At 41.6% G+C, this 20,736-nt stretch overlaps 2 protein-coding genes across 2 annotated transcripts; one reads left to right on the top strand and one right to left on the bottom strand.

Moving 5' to 3' along the window:
* Nucleotides 1–155: 155 nt before the first annotated feature.
* wdr6 (WD repeat domain 6) lies at nt 156–9,163 on the bottom strand. Its single transcript, XM_061736726.1, has 6 exons — nt 8,799–9,163; nt 7,686–7,844; nt 4,027–6,766; nt 2,970–3,047; nt 1,736–1,852; nt 156–1,273 (listed from the first exon to the last, which is right to left on the bottom strand). The coding sequence occupies exons 1-6, from the start codon at nt 8,866–8,868 to the stop codon at nt 286–288; spliced, it is 4,152 nt and encodes a 1,383-aa protein (XP_061592710.1). The 5' UTR covers nt 8,869–9,163; the 3' UTR covers nt 156–285.
* Nucleotides 9,164–11,061: 1,898 nt separating this feature from the next.
* LOC133457443 (uncharacterized) lies at nt 11,062–20,011 on the top strand. The gene is made up of 4 exons (XM_061736736.1): nt 11,062–11,332; nt 13,100–13,146; nt 13,331–13,499; nt 17,362–20,011. Exons 1-4 carry the CDS (start codon nt 11,125–11,127, stop codon nt 17,715–17,717), a joined length of 780 nt encoding a protein of 259 aa, XP_061592720.1. The 5' UTR covers nt 11,062–11,124; the 3' UTR covers nt 17,718–20,011.
* The last annotated feature ends 725 nt before the right edge of the window (nt 20,012–20,736 follow it).

The following is a 20,736-nucleotide window of genomic DNA, read 5'->3' as shown; positions in this document are numbered from 1 at the left end:
TATCGTGATCGGTAAAATATCGCCCATTCCTATTTCAGAAACACAATTTTAGATTTAATAAGTCTTCATGCACTCACATGATCGATGGACTCCTACAGAGACCGACAGATGGAGAATAAATATGTTTTATTAAAAAAAAAAAAAAAAATGCTCTTGATTTCATAGATCTGTTAAGACAAAATTAGATTCTTACAAAACATAAAATTATAAATAATTGAAATGTCAGCTTTGGGAAAAATAATTAAGACCACTTCAAAGTTTTGATCCCATTTAGGATGAATGTTTCTAAAAAGTCACTGTAACTCTCTGGTTTTCCTTCTCGCTCTCGTTTCTCCGCCCGTCTGTGTCCATCTCTGCGTTCCTGAGCCGCAGCAGCTGGACGCCCTGACCGCAGACCAGCACCCATCCCTTCCTCATCTTCTCCCTGCTCTCGCAGGAACCCTGGGAAAGCTGCTCAGCGTTTACCTCACCTGAACTGTGAGTCTGTGTTTTATTCAGTGGCTGACTAGTTATCTCACCTCCTTTATCATCGCTGGACTTACAAACCGGGTCAAGTGTCTCACCGAGGGGTCCCGCAGGTTCCCCATCCTTGGACTCATGAGCCGCTTCCTCATCCTCACCAGACCCTCCACTCTCTTTCCCTTCTCTAACTGCATGTTCTGGCTCAGGCTCCAATCCCGTCTCCCCATGTTCATCTCCTCCATCCCCCTCCCACACCTCCAGCCCTGCAGCGTCTGCAACGTGGGAGCACAGCGCCCCGCTGTGGCCGACGCCGGTGCTGCTGACTCTCCACAGGCAGACCCTCTGATCTGACGAGGTGGAGACCAGGAGGCCGGGGCTCAGGAGCTTCAGGGCGGTGAGGGGGGCGGCGTGGGCCAGCGGGATGCAGGACTGGGACTGGAGACGAAGCTTAAGCTGCTTAGAAAGCTGGATCTGAGTTTGGACCGACGTTTCAGAGTCACGCATCTGAGTAGACTCTCTGCTGCCCCCAGGGCTCCCCCCCTCGGGGAACTGCACCCTGATAGTGGACAATGTCAGCTGCCCATCGTCCCCTCCGCTGGCAACGGTTACCAGGCAACTACTCTCCTCTCGTCCCAGCTTCTCTACCCAAACAACCAATGAGTTGATGCCACTCTGGTGGGCGAGAAAGTCGAGACAGGGGATTGGTGGAGTTGTGGCACCACTTGAATTATCGGTTGATGGAGATAGAGCTTCAGTTAGATGCCACACTGCAATTTTCCCATCAGTGGCAGCACTGAACAGGATTGTATACCTACGAGAGAAGTACAGCATGATTAAAATAAACCAAACTGATACAATAATAAATATGTCTGACTTCGCATACTCCGGCCCTTATACATGGAACAAACTTCAAAAGGATCTAAAAATAACAGAACTTATTCCACTGAGTGATTTTAAGTCTAGAATGAGTGCACTTGAGACAGCATATCTGATTTGTAACTGTTTTAAATGATTTCCATTTTTTGTTTCATTTGATTTTAATATTTCATATTACACCTCTGTAAATTTTAATATCTGAAATCTTGTGCTGCCTCTTGGCCGGGACACCCTTGCAAAAGAGATTTTTAATCTCAATGAGTTTCTTTTCCTGGTTAAATAAAGAAAAAAAAAACTTCACCATAAAAACTGCTCACAGCTAGTCTTTATAAAATACAGCTTTTTTAAATGATTGTTTATTTGTATAAATCTAATGTGAAGTGAAAACGAAGCTCACCTGCTGCTCTTGTCATCCTCCAGGCTGCAGGCGGCGACACTGAGCACGCACCGTTGGTGGTAAAACGTCTCCCACAACAAATCCACTTGATTTTTAGCTTCACTGAGTGTAAACAGTCTGAAAACAAAAATGCACAAGCGTGTGTTCACAAATGCCTTTACAAGGTCAGTTACATGCCGTTAAGCTGAGTAGTCCAGATCTGCATCTCAACCTTTTTTCTGCAGGTGGTAAAATCAGTATTTTTTTTTTGTAAAAAAAAAAATCAGGGGGGGATGATGGATTTTATCATATGGGGACAGATAATTTGTGCTGATTACAAATAATATATTACAAATAATAGCACTGACCAAAACAGCTGCAGAAATACTGCAGGAATGACATAGCAGCAGTTAAATGCAGCCTTCTGTAAGCTTTAAATATCCACTGGGCTTACATCAAATACATCAAAACACAACAATAAAAACAGTTTTTTGAACTTATCAATATGACTCTGTCCTTCACAGGATAAGTAAAATGGATCACTGCAAAAACTCAAAATCTTTACAAGAATATTTGTCTTATTTCTAGTTAAAATGTCTCATTTTAGTAAAAGAATCTCATTACACTTAAAACAAGACTCATCACTGGAAAAAAACAACAATTTTCAACTGTTTCAAGTAAATTTTCACTTGAAATAAGTAGAAAAATCTGCCAGTGGAACAATATTTTTTTTGCTTGTAATAAGAAGATAAATCTTGACCCACTGGCAGATTTTTCTACTTATTTCAAGTGAAAATTTACTTGAAACAGGGGAAAATTGTCAAATAAGTAATTTTTCTGGTGTTATTTTTCGGGTGACTCTAAATGTTGAAATAGCAGTAAAACCACATTCATTGATGAAATTATATAAGGGATGGAAAGGGGGGTGGCAGTTTTACAGGGGGGATGATTTTGACCGTTTTTATTTCAGGGGGGGATGCCATCCCCCCTCAACTCGACTACTGGGTAAAACTGCACTGTGTTAAGTGAAGGTACTTCCACTTCTAATCAAACCTAATGATCCAAATGTTGCACAGCTGGGTAAGAAAAAGCCAGGACAGGTACAGGGTAACAGACTACCTCTACTTATAACTACGGTACATCACTACTTTAAATACCATATAAATAAAAGGTTATTTTTTTTCCCTTTTGTAGATTATTTTCAGTTCTTTCATTCATAAAAACAAAAAGAAAATGTGACTGAAATGAAACCAACCTGAGGGCTCCATCACTGCAGGACAGAGCTAGCAGGACACCGTTCACGTTTTCTTCCACCACCGCCACAGACATGTACCTGAAAACACAATCACAACTCACTCATCTAACCAATGAAGAGGCTGGGAGGTAAAATTACGGGAACAAGCCGCCGTGAGACGGCACTGACGGCGTTTCTTAACTAGGATACTTTTAATACCATTAAGAGTACTTGGGCTGTAAAGTACATCACAGATTACTGGATTAATCCAGCAGCCGGTACCAGGCGCATTCCTACCATGATGCTGAAGTAGAAATATGACGTTTTTAGCATCTGTATTGCTATTCAACCTCTGAGGCATATTTTAGCAGCAGAAAAGAAACAAGGCAACATCATGAACTTCAGTATCTACGTGCCGTTATTGTAATTTTCACCAGGCATGATGTTCACCGAACATCACGCAACAAGAGTACAGTGGTTTACTTCAGTGCCTAAAAGCATATAAGAGAGAGTGTGGAGCTCCTCCACGCTCGCTTTCCTCTGAGCCAGGGGTCTCAAATGTGCGGCCCGCAAGAAGTTTCCAACGCAAAAAAACAAAATGTTAATTTAGTAAAAAGGAAGGCATAAATAATTGCCGTGAATCGCAGCATATCCGATGATATATTTTTTCTACAAATCCATCGTTATTCCACAAAGAGAGCAGTTTTTGACATTTTTTTATTTTTCTAAAATGCATTTGCCAATTTTATTTCTTTGTAGACGGTCGTTTATTTTTATTAACTGACTACTATTATATATTTTCACAGGAAAAATATCACTGCTAAAAAAGATGATAGAAGATATTTATTCTGAGAATTTCAGTTTTGAATACGAGGATAGTGACAAAGTAAAACAGTTAAAAGAGAAGTGCTGACTTTTTGGCACACTGGCGTAAATATCCGCGCCAATTAAAAAAAAAAAAAATACACAAATTATTGTGATACATTTTTTAGTCCATACCGCCCATCCCTAGTACCAATACGAGTATGTGTTCAAATGTCTGCTAAATGGCTAAAATGACATCAATGGTAAATCTCACCTTGTTTCCGGGTCCATCTTCACCGTCTTGTGCCGGTTCCTCCTCTTTTCCCATTGTTCGTCCAGCCGGTGTCGGGCCACCTGGATGACCTGGCAGGAGGGAGCCCGAACCCGCCGGTCCCAGGAGATCAGCAGCCGGTACGCCTGGATCTGAGCCCGGCCGCCGGCCGACACTAGCAGGGCGGAGACGCGTCGGGACGGGTCTCCGCCTCCTCTCTCCGGCCGGGTTACTGCCGTCAGCGTGCGGACGCCGGAGATGTGGTCGGTGATAACCGAGAGAGTCCTGATCGTGCCAGAAACGGGATGCAGAGCCAGGACAGCCAAGCTGGTATCTTCCCCCCCGGTTACCACTATCTCCCAGTACCGTCCCTCTCTTCCCACCCCGCCTGGTTCGTTTTCAGGTATATTTTCTGGTTTAATCCCATGTACCGGCTCCTCTATCCTCCCCAGCCGGCGCACGCACCAAATCCCCCTCCCGTGGACGCCTTCTCTCAACGTCCATCCTCCGGTCCTCTCTGCTTTCCCAGTCCAGCCCAGAGACTCTCCAGGGGGTCGCGAGGTCAGGACCGCCCCCTGCTTGATGAAGACCAAAGCTCCGTATCCGGGCCAGGTCCCCGTGTGTGACGGCCAGAGACTCCAGGAGCGGTGCCCGCCCCCACAATGCACTGCAAACAGCCTCTCCTGCCTCACGGGGTCCCAGACCACGAAGTGTGCTGCGTGGAAGCCCACGATGACAAATCTGGCTTCTCTTCCCTCGCCGTTTTCTACTTCTACTTCTTCTTTGCCTGCAACCTCAAGCGGTTCTGTCAGATTTTGCTTTTTATTCTGACTGCAGTCTTCTATCACATGCTCCTCTTCTTCTCCTGGAGTTTCATCTTTGAGGATCAGAACCCTCTCCAGCCACTCCATCCCCTTGCAGGCTCGCTGGACTCTCAGCACCTCCAGCTTGAGCGTCTCTCCGTCACCGACTCTCCCTCCACTGCCGTTTTGGCTGCTCTCCTCGGACTTTTCCGGTGACATTCGACGGACTCGGAAAATCCTGACCCAGCCGTCCTTGCTGGTGCTGTAGAATAACCCCCGGTACTCGCACACCGATGTCACGCCGTACTTCCCGTGCACCCCGAACAGACAGCTCAGCGGCTCCAGCGTTAAGTCGTGCACTTCTTTGCTTTCTTCCTTCTCCATTTTCCTGCTTTTCCCACCTGTTTCCTTCCCTTCATTGTTAACTAGTCTCCTGGAAGTTAGCAGACTTTCATTCTGCTCCTCCTGAAACAAAAGCAGGGATCCTCGTCGGTCTCCACACACCCAAAGCACCTCCCCGGAACCCCGGTGGAGGCGGACGGCGGCCGTGAGCCAACGTTTGGCACTGCGAGGTAGGAGGAAAGGAGCAAGAGAATCCACCTTGAGAATGAGAGAACCGCTCTCGTTTAGCTTTACCTCTAAACGCCAGCGATAAACCAGTCCCTCGGGCCCGGATGCGAGCAAGTACGCGGCGTCTTTTTCCTTTTGCCAGATAAGGGTGTGGATCTTCCCTGATCCTCCGGTAAGAGAGATGCCAGACTGAGGATGAGAGGTGGGGAAGACCTGCAAGGACCCGCTGATGCTTCCCACTGCACACAGAGTCACTGTTGCAGGCGAGTCTTTCACGTTGACGGTAACCGTATCCATCACAGAGTAGGAGTGAAAGTCACGGCTCCCTTGCCATAAAGTCTCCCACGTACCGTTCCTGTACTGGCAAACTATTCCTCGATCAGTGCAGACAACAGACGCACTCCAGGTGGGGTTTTTATTCTCCTCTGTTATGCAGACTACTTTGGGAAGGCCCTGATCAGGAAACTTCAGGTCTGTTAGCTTCTCTGTCTCTTCTTCTTCTTCTTCTACACTGTCATTCTTTTCAAGACTGTCTTTCACTTTCCACAGCCTCACCCCTCCGTCCGCCCCCCCCGTAGCCACCCACCTCTTATCTCCCGTTCCCCCGCTGACCGCCAGCGCACGGACGCCCCCGGCCCGATGGCCCTTCAGTGTACGAATCACCTTGGACTCCCCTCTGTCCCAGTCCCACATTAGACAGCTGCCATCCTCCCCAGCGCTGAACACTCTCCCCGGGGAAAGACGCACCGCAAACACCCTGGCCTGGTGACCGTACAGGACTCTCAAACAAGCCGGGTTCACGTCTCCACATCTCCCTCCCGGGCCTCCCAAAGTGCCGACGCCCCACACCCGCACGCTCCGGTCGTCGGAGGCCGAGGCCAGATGTCCCTTCTCCTGCAGGTAGGAGATGCTGAAGATGACGCCGCTGTGGCCCGGCAGCCGCCGCGCAACCGGAGCTTTGTGCCCGGAATTGCCGCTTTCATCTCCTCCCCCGGGTTTCCAGACGATCAGCTGGTTGAAAACCGTCCCCCCGACGATCACGGTGTCGTTCCAGGACTCGTGGACCAGAAGGAGAGCAGAATACAGCAGACAGCCCTCCAGACAGAAATGCTGCAGCTGCACGTTTCCTGTGACGACATCCAGGAGAAGGGCAGCGTTGTGGGCTACGGCCACGCAGAGCAGGCGCCGCTGGTCTCCAGAGAGCCAGCGGGCATCCAGGACCCAGTCCTGGAGCTCCAAGAGAGGACCCTGGATCTCCAAGCGCAGGGGCTCCTCATTCTCTAAACCTGCGTGGAGCCTCACCAGCCTCACAGCCTTCCCTCCAAATACTGCTAAGTCACAGAAGAAGGGCCCCGTGGTGCAGCTCTCTCCTAGGAGTTGACAGTGGAGAGAGGATTTTATTCATTCACAAGCAGTACTGGAGTTGAGGGGGGGTGGCATCCCCCCTGAAATAAAAACGGTCAAAATCATCCCCCCTTTCCATCCCTTATGTCATTTCATCAATGAATGTGGTTTTACTGCTATTTCAACATTTAGAGTCATCACCAGAAAAATAACTTATTTGACAATTTTCACCTGTTTCAAGTAAATTTTCACTTGAAATAAGTAGGAAAATCTGCCAGTGGGACAAGATTTATCTTCTCATTACAAGCAATAAAATCTTGTTCCACACATGCAGATTTTTCTACTTATTTTAAGTGAAAATTGACTTGAAACAGGTGAAAATTGTTGTTTTTTTCCAGTGATGAGTCTTGTTTTAAGTGTAATGAGATTTTTTTACTAAAATTAGACATTTTAACTAGAAATAAGACAAATATTCTTATTAAGATTTTGAGTTTTTGCAGTGATCCATTTTACTTATCCTGTGAAGGACAGAGTCATATTGATAAATTCAGAAAAGTGTTTTTTATTGTTGTGTTCTGATGTATTTGATGTAAGCCCAGTGGATATTTAAAGCTTACAGAAGGCTGCATTTAACTGCTGCTATGTCATTCCTGCAGTATTTCTGCAGCTGTTTTGGTCACTGCTATTATTTGTAATATATTATATTATTTGTAATCAGCACAAATTATCTGTCCCCATATGATAAAATCCACCATCCCCCCTGATTTTTTTTTTACAACTCGAGTACTGTTCATAAGTATGTCATAAAAGAAAAACCTTTAAATTTAAAGTAAATTCATGTTATAATCAAAGTGGAAATTCTTCAGGTCCCCACTAAAATAATCAATCCTTGGGGGTAAAAAAAAAAAAAAGAAAACAGTAAGTAGAAACATCTGCTCCTCTAACCTTGCTCCCTCTGTCCGGGGACTGCGTTGGGAGGTCTCTGTTCCGCTGCCGGACCTGCCGGTCTGATCCCGTGGATCCTGTTCTGCTGCAGAACATTCAGGGAGGCGCCGGCTTTGGGACGAGGCTGGAGACTGAACACCGACAAGACCGGACCCTCGCCTGGTAGAGAAAACAAAGTCACACCTTCTTTAAAACATCTTCCAAACAAATCCAGACAAACACTTAACAGATTTCTGCTTATTTATGTTGTTTATTTATGCAGGGAATCCAACAAGGACAACATATCTTTTTTTAATGATGCTCTAATGACAAAAAAAAAAGAAACACTTATCATTAATTAAAGCATATGAATTACTGTAAACTTAATTTGATGATGAAGTAGTTTATTTGGTCGATCAGTTTCCATTGATAAATACTTAGCATTTCATTTCCTTTTGTAGGAAAGAAATAATAAAAAAAGAAGTAAGGAATAAACCGACCAAAAGGTGTAGGCTGAAGCCTAAGCTTATTGTGCCTACCCTTTTCAACTTTGTTTACTACATAGTACTACTACTGTACTAATACAACAGGGAAAAACAATCTACAAAAAAAAAAAAAAAAAAAATCACAGCAAAGTAAACACACATGCAAAACAAGAAGGAAAACAAATATAAATATGACTATAAATATGAAAAACTAGCAAAAAAACAAACAAACAGAAGACAAAATTACAGTCTGAGCTTTGTTGTAGTTCAAGATATTTTAGGTGGCACCTTGAGTCAAGCCTTTAACACTTACAAAGCTGGAAGAAGAAGTGTTAGTCACTACTGCCCATCTTCTACCACCATCAATATAGTTAAGATACTTTAAGACTTTTACTGATGTAGTATTACAATGACAGACTTGTAACAGTCATTTGTCTTTTATGTTACACTGCCTTTTAAAAGGTAGAACAAACCCTTATTTTAAAGAGTCTGGGATACTTTCAGTTTTAAAAAAAAGCATCTTCTTGATTTATCAGCCCCTGCAGACGTTTTTGGAAGAGTAAAACAAAAAGAATGAGGTTAATCTGACAGGACATCCTACACGTCTCTGAATAAAAGATGGTATTCCTCATGTGTCCATGTCACTCACCAGTAAGGAGAAACTGGTCCTGAAGAAACTCCAGTCCTGTGACTGGAGCGATCAGAGCAGCTGTCTCCATCCCAGTAGTTTCCTGAATAACAACCTCTACTTATGAAGAGTCCCTAAAAGACTCTAAAATACTTAACAGATGTCATAAAAACACAGCAGAGCTGAGTGCAGTCAGAACCAGTTAGCACCCTAAGCTAACATAAGGGGCTCTTCTGGCTTTAATTGAAACTGATATCAAAAATCTAAAACTAACTTTGATCGTTACATAATCATTTTATTTCAGGCTTATTTCTAAAAAGCAAGGACATCTCTCAAGCCCGTGTTTTTATCATTATTTAGTTATCCAGAGCTATCCAGCACCCATGTGTTTGTCTCCTTCTGCGTGTCAACCAATCAGGCTACAGAACTGGTTTCCTGGATGCTGATTGGCTGTAGGAGAATATGCGATCGCTTATTGGCTTAAATCGTTCACGTGACTTGATGGCCGTGGGGTTGCGTTGCGTTCGGCTGTTTACTGTAAAAGTGGGACAAATGGGTCCCGTTAGAGGCACACTATAATGAAATAATCAATGAGCCATCAGGTTATTTATCATTTATATATATTTTTTAACTATAACAATTTGTATTTCTATTTTTATGAATATCAAATTTGATATGTTATTGCTTTTTGGAACCATTTTTCTTCTAGTTTTGCTGTAGTCTAATATTTTTTTTAGTATTTTTCTGATACTGATTTGGAAAAAGCACGTCAAGATAGTAGTATCAGTATCAGTATCAATAAGTATCAGTGCTCCCATATGTATTTTGTTAATTTAAAGCCCCCTAAGAAAAACTGCAAAGGCTATCCTTTCTTTTTTGTCATCCAAATTGTCTGGAGTATCGTACGGAAGAGTATTAGGGCCATGCAGGAGAAAAAGTATTTGAGAGGGGAAGATTTTTTTTTATTGTGTGAGAAAAAAGTCGAAATGTTGATAAAAAAGTCAAAATTTCGTGAATAAAGTTGAAATGTTGAGAAAAAAGGCGAAATTTTGACTTTATTCTTGAAATTGTACTTCAACATTAATCTCGACATTTCGACTTTTTTCTGGAAATTGTATTTCAACATTAATCTCGACATTTTGACTTTTTTCTCGACATTTCGACTTTTTTCTCGAAATTGTGCTTCAACATTTACGGAGCCCCTAAAGGGACACGGATTTTTTTTATTTTTTATAATGAGTTTTATGCGTGCGCGTGAAACCTTTACGCGTGCGCGTAAAACCTTTAAGTGAGCACGTATAGTTGTTTACGTGAGCACGTAAAACGTTTATGCACTCACTAAAAAGTTTCACGTGCTCTCGCAAAACTTATAAGTGAGCGCCTAAAAGTTGTTCTACGTGAGCGCGTAAAAACAAGTACATGGGAGTATTGATGGAACAGGAGACCCTCCAGTTGCGCACTGCTCTGTTTATGAATGGAAATGACATTACAGGATTTAGCTGAGCTATATTTTAACCTGGGACTCCATTATAAGGACATTACCACTTTGCTTGCAAGTAAACAACTTTACGTGCTCACTTAAAGGTTTTACGCGCGCGCGTAAAGGTTTCACGTGCGCGCGTACAACTCATTATAAAAAAAATAAAAATCCATGTCCCTTTAGGGACTCCGTAAACATTAATCTCAACATTTCGACTTTTTTCTCGACATTTCGACTTTTTTCTTGAAGTGCACAATAAAAAATACGACGGAGTATTAGGGCCAAACTAAGACAAAAAAAAAGGAAATTACGAGAATAAAGTCATAATATAATGAGAATAAAGTCATAATGTTGCGAGAATAAAGTCGTAATAGAATGAAGTCGTAATATTATGAGAATAAAGTTGTAATATTACGAGAATAAAGTCGTAACATTACGAGAATAAAGTCGTAACATTACGAGAATAAAGTCGTAATATTATGAGAATATAATTTATGAGAACTCTAAGAAGAGCAGTCTTCTCCCTGTGTTAAAATGAGGAATATTGAGCATTACGACTTTATTCTCAAAATATTACGACTTTATTCTCGTAATATTATGACTTTATTCTCGTAATTTGCTTTTTTTTTTGTCTTAGTTTGGCCCTAATACTCCGTCGTAAAAAAAAAATCTTCCCCTGTCAAATATTTTTTTTCCTGCAGCATGGCCTAATACTCCCTAATACTGGCCCTAACACTCTTCCGTAGTATCGCGACTGTTCCCCGTGTCCGAGTCTTCTCCATGTCCCCAAACGCACCACCGGGCAGGTACTCCCTCCGTGCTTCCTCCGTTAGAAGCTAAAAGGTCCAGCTAACTCCAGAGATCATCATGCCTGCTGGGAAATGCAAATTTCAAGATTCCTGGCTTGCAAAGGCCGCCTTCAAGGACTGGCTGGCCAAGGACTCCGATGACATCCACTTCGCTCGATGCAGGGCCTGTTTTAAATTAATCAAACTGCAGTCCATGGGCGAGGCGGCTCTCACCAGCCACGCAGGAGGATCCGCTCACAAAGCTGCGGTCCGCAAGCTGCTGGAAGGTGCATGCCTTTATTTCACATTTCATGCCACGGGAATGTCATTAAAATCATGCCAGGCATTGTTCAGAGTTGTGTTTGGTGTGTAACTGTGGTGGCTTGTTTTGGCTTTTGTGTTTTGTTGGGTTTTGGGCTCCAACATTATCCTGCAAAATACATGTCTGTATTTGTCCATTATTTAATAACCCTGTGAAGAAATCTAAGTAATTATCAACATCTGTTATTGTTTGTCAACCTTTTTAAGTTTTGCATGTCTCATTACAGCTTGAATGATCAAACAAGCAGCAGGGGTCATATATATGTATTCTGCTAGGTATATTCCTGCAAGGCATACTTCTTATATTCTTTTATTTTATTATTTTTTATCATATGAATCAGGAAATTATGCTATGGAAAAAGTTGCAAAGCTGCGTTAAACATTCATTAATAACCCTATAATGCACCAGAACCAAACTGAATAATTTATCCATTCAGGTGGGTTGTTATATATGATTTTTAGAGCCCCAATGTCTGTTTGTAAATTAAAGATTTTGGCTTATTTCTTTCTTATCTAAATTTTTCTTATGTTTACCATGGCAGCTTGAAGTTGTAGGATAGATTCCTAAAGGGAGTGGAGTCTAGTGGCTAATTATATAGAGGACTAGGTTGAAGGTGACCCTTAACTCAATCACATGAAATGAAAAAAAATATTTAAAAAAAGTTATTTAACAGCCCGACTCCATCAAAGTTCTCCATCCAGCATAGTTATTAGTATTTATTCATGTTTTAACGGAGGCATGGAGATTTACTATAGGCATGTTATGCTTTCTTCAAAGACTTAGCCTGAATTAAGGCTCTGCGTTAAACTAACCCTACGGCGTTTGCCCTGTGTCGATTTAACACAGAACCATAATTCAGGCTAATAAAGCTGCCTGAGGGTATTAATGAAATGTTTGTGACACTACGGTCAAAATACCACATAGATACAGTTGATAAACTCCCTTTTCTATCCATTTCATCCAGCTCGGTTCATAACAGACAGTTACCTCCTTCTTCCACAACAGATGCCTTTAGTGTGAGACAGGTTTGCACTAACAGTTTTATAGAACATAGTGTGAAGATGGAGAGGCTGAATAATTCCTCTGTTATCTGGGTCTGTGATGTCACAGTACGCTGGAAATCAAAACTGCTCACTGTATTACAAATGACACATTTTTAGTCGTAGGTGTCCCCAAGTGGAGTGATTGTGTTGTCAGAGTTGGTACTTACATCAGACATCACAACGTAGGCTCTCAAGCATAAAAGGGGATTTTCATCATGAATAAAATAAAAATTAGCAACAAAAGTTTTGGGCCAGATTTTTCTTTTTCTGTTCACCTTATTCATAGTTATGTGGCTCATGGATACTTTATCATGTTTAAATCATATTTTGGTTTGGCAGAGTCAGTTAGACACAAGGGGCATCTAGTTTCTTAATTTAACATTAAAGTTTTCTATTTTCAGCCCTAGAAAATTACTTCCATCATTTATGAGTTTTAAATGAGAAACTAAATCCATGTCTTCTTTTGATGCATTTGAGCTTGTGGGAAATAATGACCTTAATTCACTTTATGCCAAATATATGAGGCAACTTTATCGCGAGGATCTTCAGACTCAGGGTCATCAGGTTTGAATCAGTCGGTGATGTTGTGTTTGTGTTCACCAGACGGGGGCACTGTTGACTCATTTTTCCTTTTACCTTCAAACCCAACATCTTTTTCTCTGTGCTTTTCTTTTATTTCTCATTGGCAGGCACTTTAATAAATGAAGCGGGGCACATGAATGGCAGCGCAAATTGGGTAAATATTTCAAAGCAAACATTTTAGTTTTCGTTTATCTTAGGTCTTTTGTAAAAAAAAAAAAAAACAAGCACAATTGAAACATAATAATGTGTAGGTAAACATTTTGGTGCTTATACAAGGTTACAACTAAGATTCACAAAGCAGTCTGCTAGAGATGACGACTCATTCACCTCCTTCACAGGGAGAAGACAGCAAGGAGCATGTGGCCATCTGCCTCCAGCGCGAAGCCTTGGACAGAATAGCAGGCAGCGACTGGTCAGATCTGCACCACAGCCCCACCACAAACTCCACCCCCTACAAAGCAGAGCAGCAGGATGCAAGCTTTCCTACTGCCGCCTTCACAGCTCCAGGTAACCACGGACAAAGCTCCGCAAGCTGCTCTGGCATTTGTTGCCTAGAAACAAAAAGGAACAATTTCTGTGGTTGGGGGAAAAAAAATGTGTGACTAGGCCTGTGTTGAAAAAATCGATTCTTATGTCTAAAGATCGATTTATTTTTTTATTTAATTTATTTTTTTTCCCCATCATTTTCGCCAGGTGAACTTTAATCCCAGTAGTCGGACACACAGTTTGTCATGACACTTCTGAAAAATGCCAGGTGCTTCATGGCAATATGTGTGCGTGGTGACAGAATAAATTAGATAAGCTAAAATGATTTGTTTACTGCATGAACTGTTGCAATTTATTTCTTTTTTGCACTTTAAATGGATATTGAAAGGCCTGTTTGAGTTATTTATTTCGTAGTTATTTCACAATAATTATTGTGAAATTATTATTTCACTAGTTATTTTACAGTCATATAATTCAGGCAACAGCTCAAAAAACATTTTAAATAACACTAAGCAAAATCAATATCGAATCGAATCATGATAATCGATTCTGAATATTAAGAATCGGAATCGAATCGATTCTTGACATTTGAATCGATACCCCGCCCTATGTGTGAGTCTAATTTTCTATCAATAACCAAATGAAGACTTTTTACCTTTGATTAAGAAACCACTATCTTTAAGCCCTGTTCTGGTTGAGGTATTTAGAGAAGCTTTCCACGCAGGCTCACTTATCTCCCTGACTCCCAAGAAGGCCAGAGACATTTCTGATCCTGCTAAATTCAGGCCTAATAGCCTTAACAATGAAGATGGCAAAGTACTGGCTTTAAGGCTTCGGACTATTTTACTGCATAACTTTCATGCAGACATAGTTGTTTTTCTAACAGGTACATCCTCTACGGCTGACCTGCGATATGGTTGAATTCCCCGACGCAGCACCTGTGGCTGCGGTACTGCTTGATGCTGAAAAGGCCTTTGACAGGGTTGAGTGTGACTTCCTTCTCTCAGCCTTGTCAGGGTTTGGCTTTGGAGATGGGTTTAAGAAATTAATCATAGTAATGTACAGTGTTGGTACTAACGCGTTACACTAACGCCGTTAGTTTTGTGGTAACTAATACTCTAACACATTACTATTTAAATTCAGTAACGCAATTACCGTTACCAAACGGTGAGTTACTCCGTTATTTCTGGCTACAGTGAAGCTTTTTTTCCCCACACGCGGAGACTGGAGGAAACGTAGTGTGTGTGTGTTCAAACACATGAGCGGCCATGAGCCAAGAGAAGGCGAGTTTTGCGACGTGGAGATATTGTCATTACAGTAATCCCTGGTTTTTCGCAGGAGTTACGTTCCAAAAAGAACCCGTGATAAGTGAAATTCTTTTTATAATTATTATAGAAGGCTTCAAATAGCGGAGATCAGCACCACCTCGCACGTATTCCACTGCTCTTCTGAGCCGCTGCATCCCGACTCTGTAGCGTCTTTTTCTCCTAAAGCCCGCGGTGCAGGTGTGTTTTTTCGAGAGAAGAAAATAATTATGGGTCGTTGTTGTCGCTCTTTTTTTCTTCTGGGCAAAAAGATTCTTATAAACCGACATGAAACCATGGATTATATCTGAGACTGTAATGAACGATTCATCAAAGGGTCCCGTTCTTGAGCTGCTGCTGAAGCTCATTGGTCGTTCTCAGCATTGTTGCTAAGCAACCAACATTATTGACACAAGGCACAATGCAAATCCATACAGTACCTGCTAAAATGAAGGCTAGAGGGGCATTAAATGGGAGCATTGAAAATAATGTTTTTATTTAAAGTAACTAAAAAGTTACTTTTCATAGTAACGCATTACTTTTTGGTCTAAATAACTGAGTTACTTTTTAATGAAGTAACTAATAACGGTAACTAGTTACTATTTTTCAGTAACTAGCACAACACTGATTATGTATAGCAATCCTAAAGCTGCAGTCATGGCAAATGGTGTGATCTCATCATTCTTTGAGCTTTCCAGAGGTACAAGACACTGTTATTTACAGTTGCTCTGGAGCCTCTGGCAGTAGCCACAAGAGCTAACTCCTCCATCAAAGAATGTGGTGGCAGAATGCATAAGCTAATGCTCTATGCCGACGATATTTTATTTCTGACCAATGATGCTAAAAAGTCACTGCCAGCTCTAATGAAGACTATTGGCCAGCATCCCAAAATTTCAGGGTACAAAATCAATTGGACCAAATGGGAGGGGATGCATATATCTAAGCATTGTCCCCCACAAAAGGGTACGGTCTACACAGGTGTCAGGTTGAGCCCAGAGTTAAACAAATTGATTGCAGTGAATTTTGACCCGCTTCTTCAAAACATTAAAAAAAATATGCCAAATGTGGCAAAGTGAACATTATAAAAATGGTAATAGCCCCACAGTTCAATTTCATTTCTATCAGGCTACCACCTCCATACCTGACCTTATTTTTAAACAGTATGGTAACATAATCAAGGAATTTCTTTGGGCAGAGGGAATTAAAGTAAATTGTATGCACCCAAAGATAAAGGTGGACTATCAGGATCAGGTAGAGACCTGATGTTAGATTTTATAGTTTATCTTTTGAAAAGGTTAAGATAGCTAAGCATTGGAATAGTATCTGGTTTGAAATTGACCACTATAGAAACGTCTCTTTTCATCCGTTACAAGTGCTGTCCCATCTAGTGATAAAAAGGCGATGCGTCCTACTATCAAACATTATAGGGAGGTCTGAGCATAAATTCACAAAGTACACAAGCTCTCAAATGTCAAACAGCAAAATGCTTCTCTCTGGCTCAACCCAAAGATACAAATAGGTAAACAAACAGTGTTCTCGGGAGGATGGCTGGAAAACAGTATTCACACAGTTGGTGATCTGTATAAAGCTGGTATTCTGAAATCCTTTGCTGAATCGGTTCAAGAATACAATTTGCGAGAGAAAGGCGACTTCTTTAAATACTTGCAGATTAGATAATGTCTCACATAAAAAGGTCTGCCTAATAAAACAGGAAAACCAATGACGAATTTCTTACGGGACCAAAGATAGTGACCTAGTAGTAGTAGATAGTAGGGCTGGGGATCGATTCGATTCCGATTCTTAAGATTCAGAATCGATTATCAAGATTCGATTCGATTCCGATATTGATTTGGGTTAGTGTTATTAAAACTGTTTTTTGAGCTGTTGCATGAATTATATGACTGTAGTTGCAGTGCATATTGATACAACATATTAATACTAGTATTATATTGAGATTCAACAGCAAGTATTGGCAGCTAATGATGCTGTAAGGACCAATCAGCTCCCAGAATGCTGATAGAACTGCTTTCAGAAACATCATGTCGGTCAGCATTACCAAACCAGGGCAGCAAACAGAGACGGATGAAATCGGTTTTATTTTTTCCCACATTTCGTTTTTATTTGTTCCATTTTCGGTTTATTTTGGTTTTTAATTTTTGAGCATTTGGTTTTTAGCATTTTTTGCAAATGTAACCCCAAGACAGTATATAAAGTAATGAAATATAGACAATTCATGCAATTATAACCTAACACTTTAATGTTTTCATACTTTTAAACATATTTAAAGGCAAAAACATGGCACCAGTTATTCTCGTGTCCAACAAAACATTCCTTTTTTGGGGATAAACAAAAAAATAACCAAAAGTTGTAATGTAATGATGAAGAAGAAAAAAAAAAAAAAACATAAATAAAAGAGAAGAAAAAAAAAAATAGATCTTTAGACTCGATTTTTAGGAATTAATATGAGAATCGATTTAGAATTGGGAAATCGATTTTCTTCAACACAGGGCTACCTATAAGTCCTTGTTACCTGTGAACAAGGCTCACCCCGCTCACTCTGTCTCAACTGTGACCCCCAGGCACCTCCCGGCTCACCAGCCAGCGTCTCCACTCGCAGGACCGGGGCACGGAGGCCGGCGGGCTCCGCCTGGCGCAGCAGGACACGCTTGAGCTGCCCAGGCTGGAGCTCCAGCAGAGGGCCGAGGCCCTGGAGCAGCAGATGAAGATCCTGGAGTGGGAGAACAGGATGAAGGTGCTGGCGTGGGAGCAGGAGCTGGTGAAGGAGAAGAGGAGAGCCGTCCGGCAGAAGGAGAAGGCGTTCCGGATGAAGAAGGCTTACTACAAGGCCAAGCTAAAGAGGCTGGGCGAGGAGCCGCTGCCATCGTCCTCCAGCAGCGGCGATGAAGAGGAGAAATCTCCTGACATGACAGGCTGATCTGGTCTAACATTTTTGTAATTGTCGTTTCATTCTTGTATTGTTGTGCTTTTTCTAAATCCATGAAACTATTTTTATACATTTATATAGATTGTTGATTTCCTCATAAGTGAGGATAAGACATTCGTTATGTTGTGGTGGAAAAGAAAAACAGCCTTCTGACATCATCTTATTCAATGCCTTAAAACTTGGTTTTAGACATTTACATGGGCTTTTACGCCTAAAATCCTGCTGTAAAGCAAGGACTAGAAGCAAATCAGCCCCAGACAGGAGTCATGTCGGTCTGGAGCGTAGGTGTCTAACCTTGACTGGACCTGAGGTTAAGGCTGCGTCCCAATACTCCCCCTCGCCCTCGTTTTCTTCACTAACCCTAACTTTTGCGCGTTCCCGTGAAGGTAGTGGTGTCCCAATTCCTCTTTTCACCTAGGGGGAGGGGGCATAACGAGGGCTAGGGGCTGAGAATAGCCCCTTCAAATCGAGGGATTTCAGATGCTGACTTGGCGAGCGAGGGGGTATGAAAATTTCCCAGAATGCTTTTGCCGTAGGCTCTGCGTCGATTTGACTCGCCGACCGAAGGCAAACAGGCAGACTCGTCTCAGAGAAATAGAGAGAAATAATCCTATGACTCGTCAGATTTGTTTTGGATGTTTCTGATATAATAGTCTTCAGAAACCACAAAGTAATCCAGCTGTTATCTGGGTAATTTACACACTTTCAGATAAAGTTGCCGAAGATCACGGCAGAATAAAGGGATTTATGGTTCCGTGTTACACCAACGCAGAGCCTACGGCGTAGGTTACGTAACCTACGCCTGCGTCGATGTACGCGGCGACGCGCGCCGTATGCCGTACCCTACGCCGTAGGCTCTGCGTCGATTTTTTTTTTTTTTTTTTTTTTTTTTTTTTTAACCTTGTCTGCACACATATTAATGATTGATACCATGACAGTAGAAACCAAAGGGGTATATATGTGCATTATTACTATATTTAATATATATATACATATATATACGCATACATATGCATACACATACATAAATATACACATACAAACCCAGGCTCTGCGTCGATTTAACGCGGACCCAAACTCCGGAGCCGGCAGACAGAAATCTCTAAATTTCGGAGCAAATTTCTTAACAGGCGTAGCTACAACTGTTAGATTTCATCTATTAAACCAAAATCTTCCTAAATGATTTATTTCAGCCAGCATAATTCTCAACAGAGCTGCGTCCCGGGAGAGAGTTCTCTCCCGGGACGACGGAGCAGCTTAACCCGGCGGATACGTCTGTTTTCGGGCCGAGGCTGCTCCCCGGGGGCGGCGGCTCTTCTCATCCCCGAAAACATCGGGTCAAATTTCTTAACAGGCGTTATTTGGATAAACTGAGCCCCGGTTGCGGATCTTAAGGTTACCTTTATGCCTGAAAAAATATTAAAACTTAATAAAGTGCCATATTAACAGCGCTACAGCTGAAATTAAAACAGCTTTTGGCTCTCAGCTTCCTGATCAGGTTAGGGATGAAAACGAGGGGGAGTAGGAGAAATGGGACAGGCACCTGGGCCAAGTACCCTAGATCTCAAATGCCCTAAAATATCCCCCTTCTTTTTTAGGGGTTAGGGAAGAAAAGAAGGGCGAGTGGAGAAAAGAAGGGCGAGTGAAGTTGAATTGGGATTGGGCCATTTACTTGGGCTTTTATGCCTAAAATCCTGCTGTAAAGTAGAAGCAAATCAGCCCCAGACAGGAGTCGTGTTGGTCTGGAGCGTAGGTGTCTGACCTTGAGTGGATCTGAGGCTAAGATGTTCATATTAGCTGAAAGATGATTCCTGCTGTGGTTCCTCAGCAGAACATGCTCACAAACATTAACTGACACCAGAAAGAACCATTTTAAAGTGAAGTGTAGTGCTCATTTTACAGAATAATGTGATCAAACAGAAATGCTGTTATTTGCACATATTTTGAGAATTAAAAAAGATTAAAAATCATAATGTTCCTTTTTTACTACCTGATTATTCAATATTCTAAATCACAAAATGATATTTTGTTTTTCCTCAAGCAAATGTCTCCTTTCATAACAAATTTATCTTGGCTGTTTTAAAGAATTCAAATCTGACAGAAATTCTCAGAGCTGCTCGGTGGCGTAGTGGGTTAAGCAGCGGCTCGTATACTGAGGCTACAGTCCTCCTGCAGCGGTTGCAGGTTTGAATCCCAGCCTTCGCACCTTTGCTGCGTGTCATCCCCATTCTCTCTCTCTACCCCCTTCCTGTCTGTACACTTTGAATAAAGGGCCACTAGAGCCCAAAAAATCTTTAAAAGAAATGTTCATGCTTAAATGTTATTTTTGTGCATTTTAACTTAGTTTCCACAACCTGGATGAATGAATGTGGAATGAATGAATGAATGAATGAATGAATGAATGAATACCTTTATTGTCCCTGTAGGGAAATTCAGTTTGTCAGCCAGCAACAGAACAGTTAAGAAGAGTTAAGTTAAAAAGCAGAGTAGATTAGTTAGCAATAAAAACAGTTTAAGAGAATGAAAGTCCAGTACATGTGCAAGAGAGCAAGTAGTGTGCAAAAAGTGCAAAGTGTGCAAAAACACAAGTCCTCAGATCCCCCACCCCTGTCTGGTGGTCCGTTGGCAACGCCTGGTTGTGGAGTCTACAGGACTGTCTCAGAAAATTAGAATATTGTGATAAAGTTCTTTATTTTCTGTAATGCAATTTAAAAAAAACAAAAATGTCATACATTCTGGATTAATTACAAATCAACTGAAATATTGCAAGCTTTTTATTATTTTAATATTGCTGATTATGGTTTACAGTTTAAGATTAAGATTCCCAGAATATTCAAATTTTTTGAGATAGGATATTTGAGTTTTCTTAAGCTGTAAACCATGATCAGCAATATTAAAATAAAAGGCTTGCAATATTTCAGTTGATTTGTAATGAATCCAGAATGTATGACGTTTTTGTAATTGCATTACAGAAAATCACAATATTCAAATTTTCTGAGACAGTCCTGTA

This window comes from Cololabis saira, chromosome 12 (genome assembly GCF_033807715.1).
Source record: "Cololabis saira isolate AMF1-May2022 chromosome 12, fColSai1.1, whole genome shotgun sequence".
Lineage (NCBI taxonomy): Eukaryota > Metazoa > Chordata > Actinopteri > Beloniformes > Belonidae > Cololabis > Cololabis saira.
The sequence above is the reverse complement of the archived record's forward strand: the minus strand, read 5'-3'. Positions and strand labels throughout refer to the sequence as shown.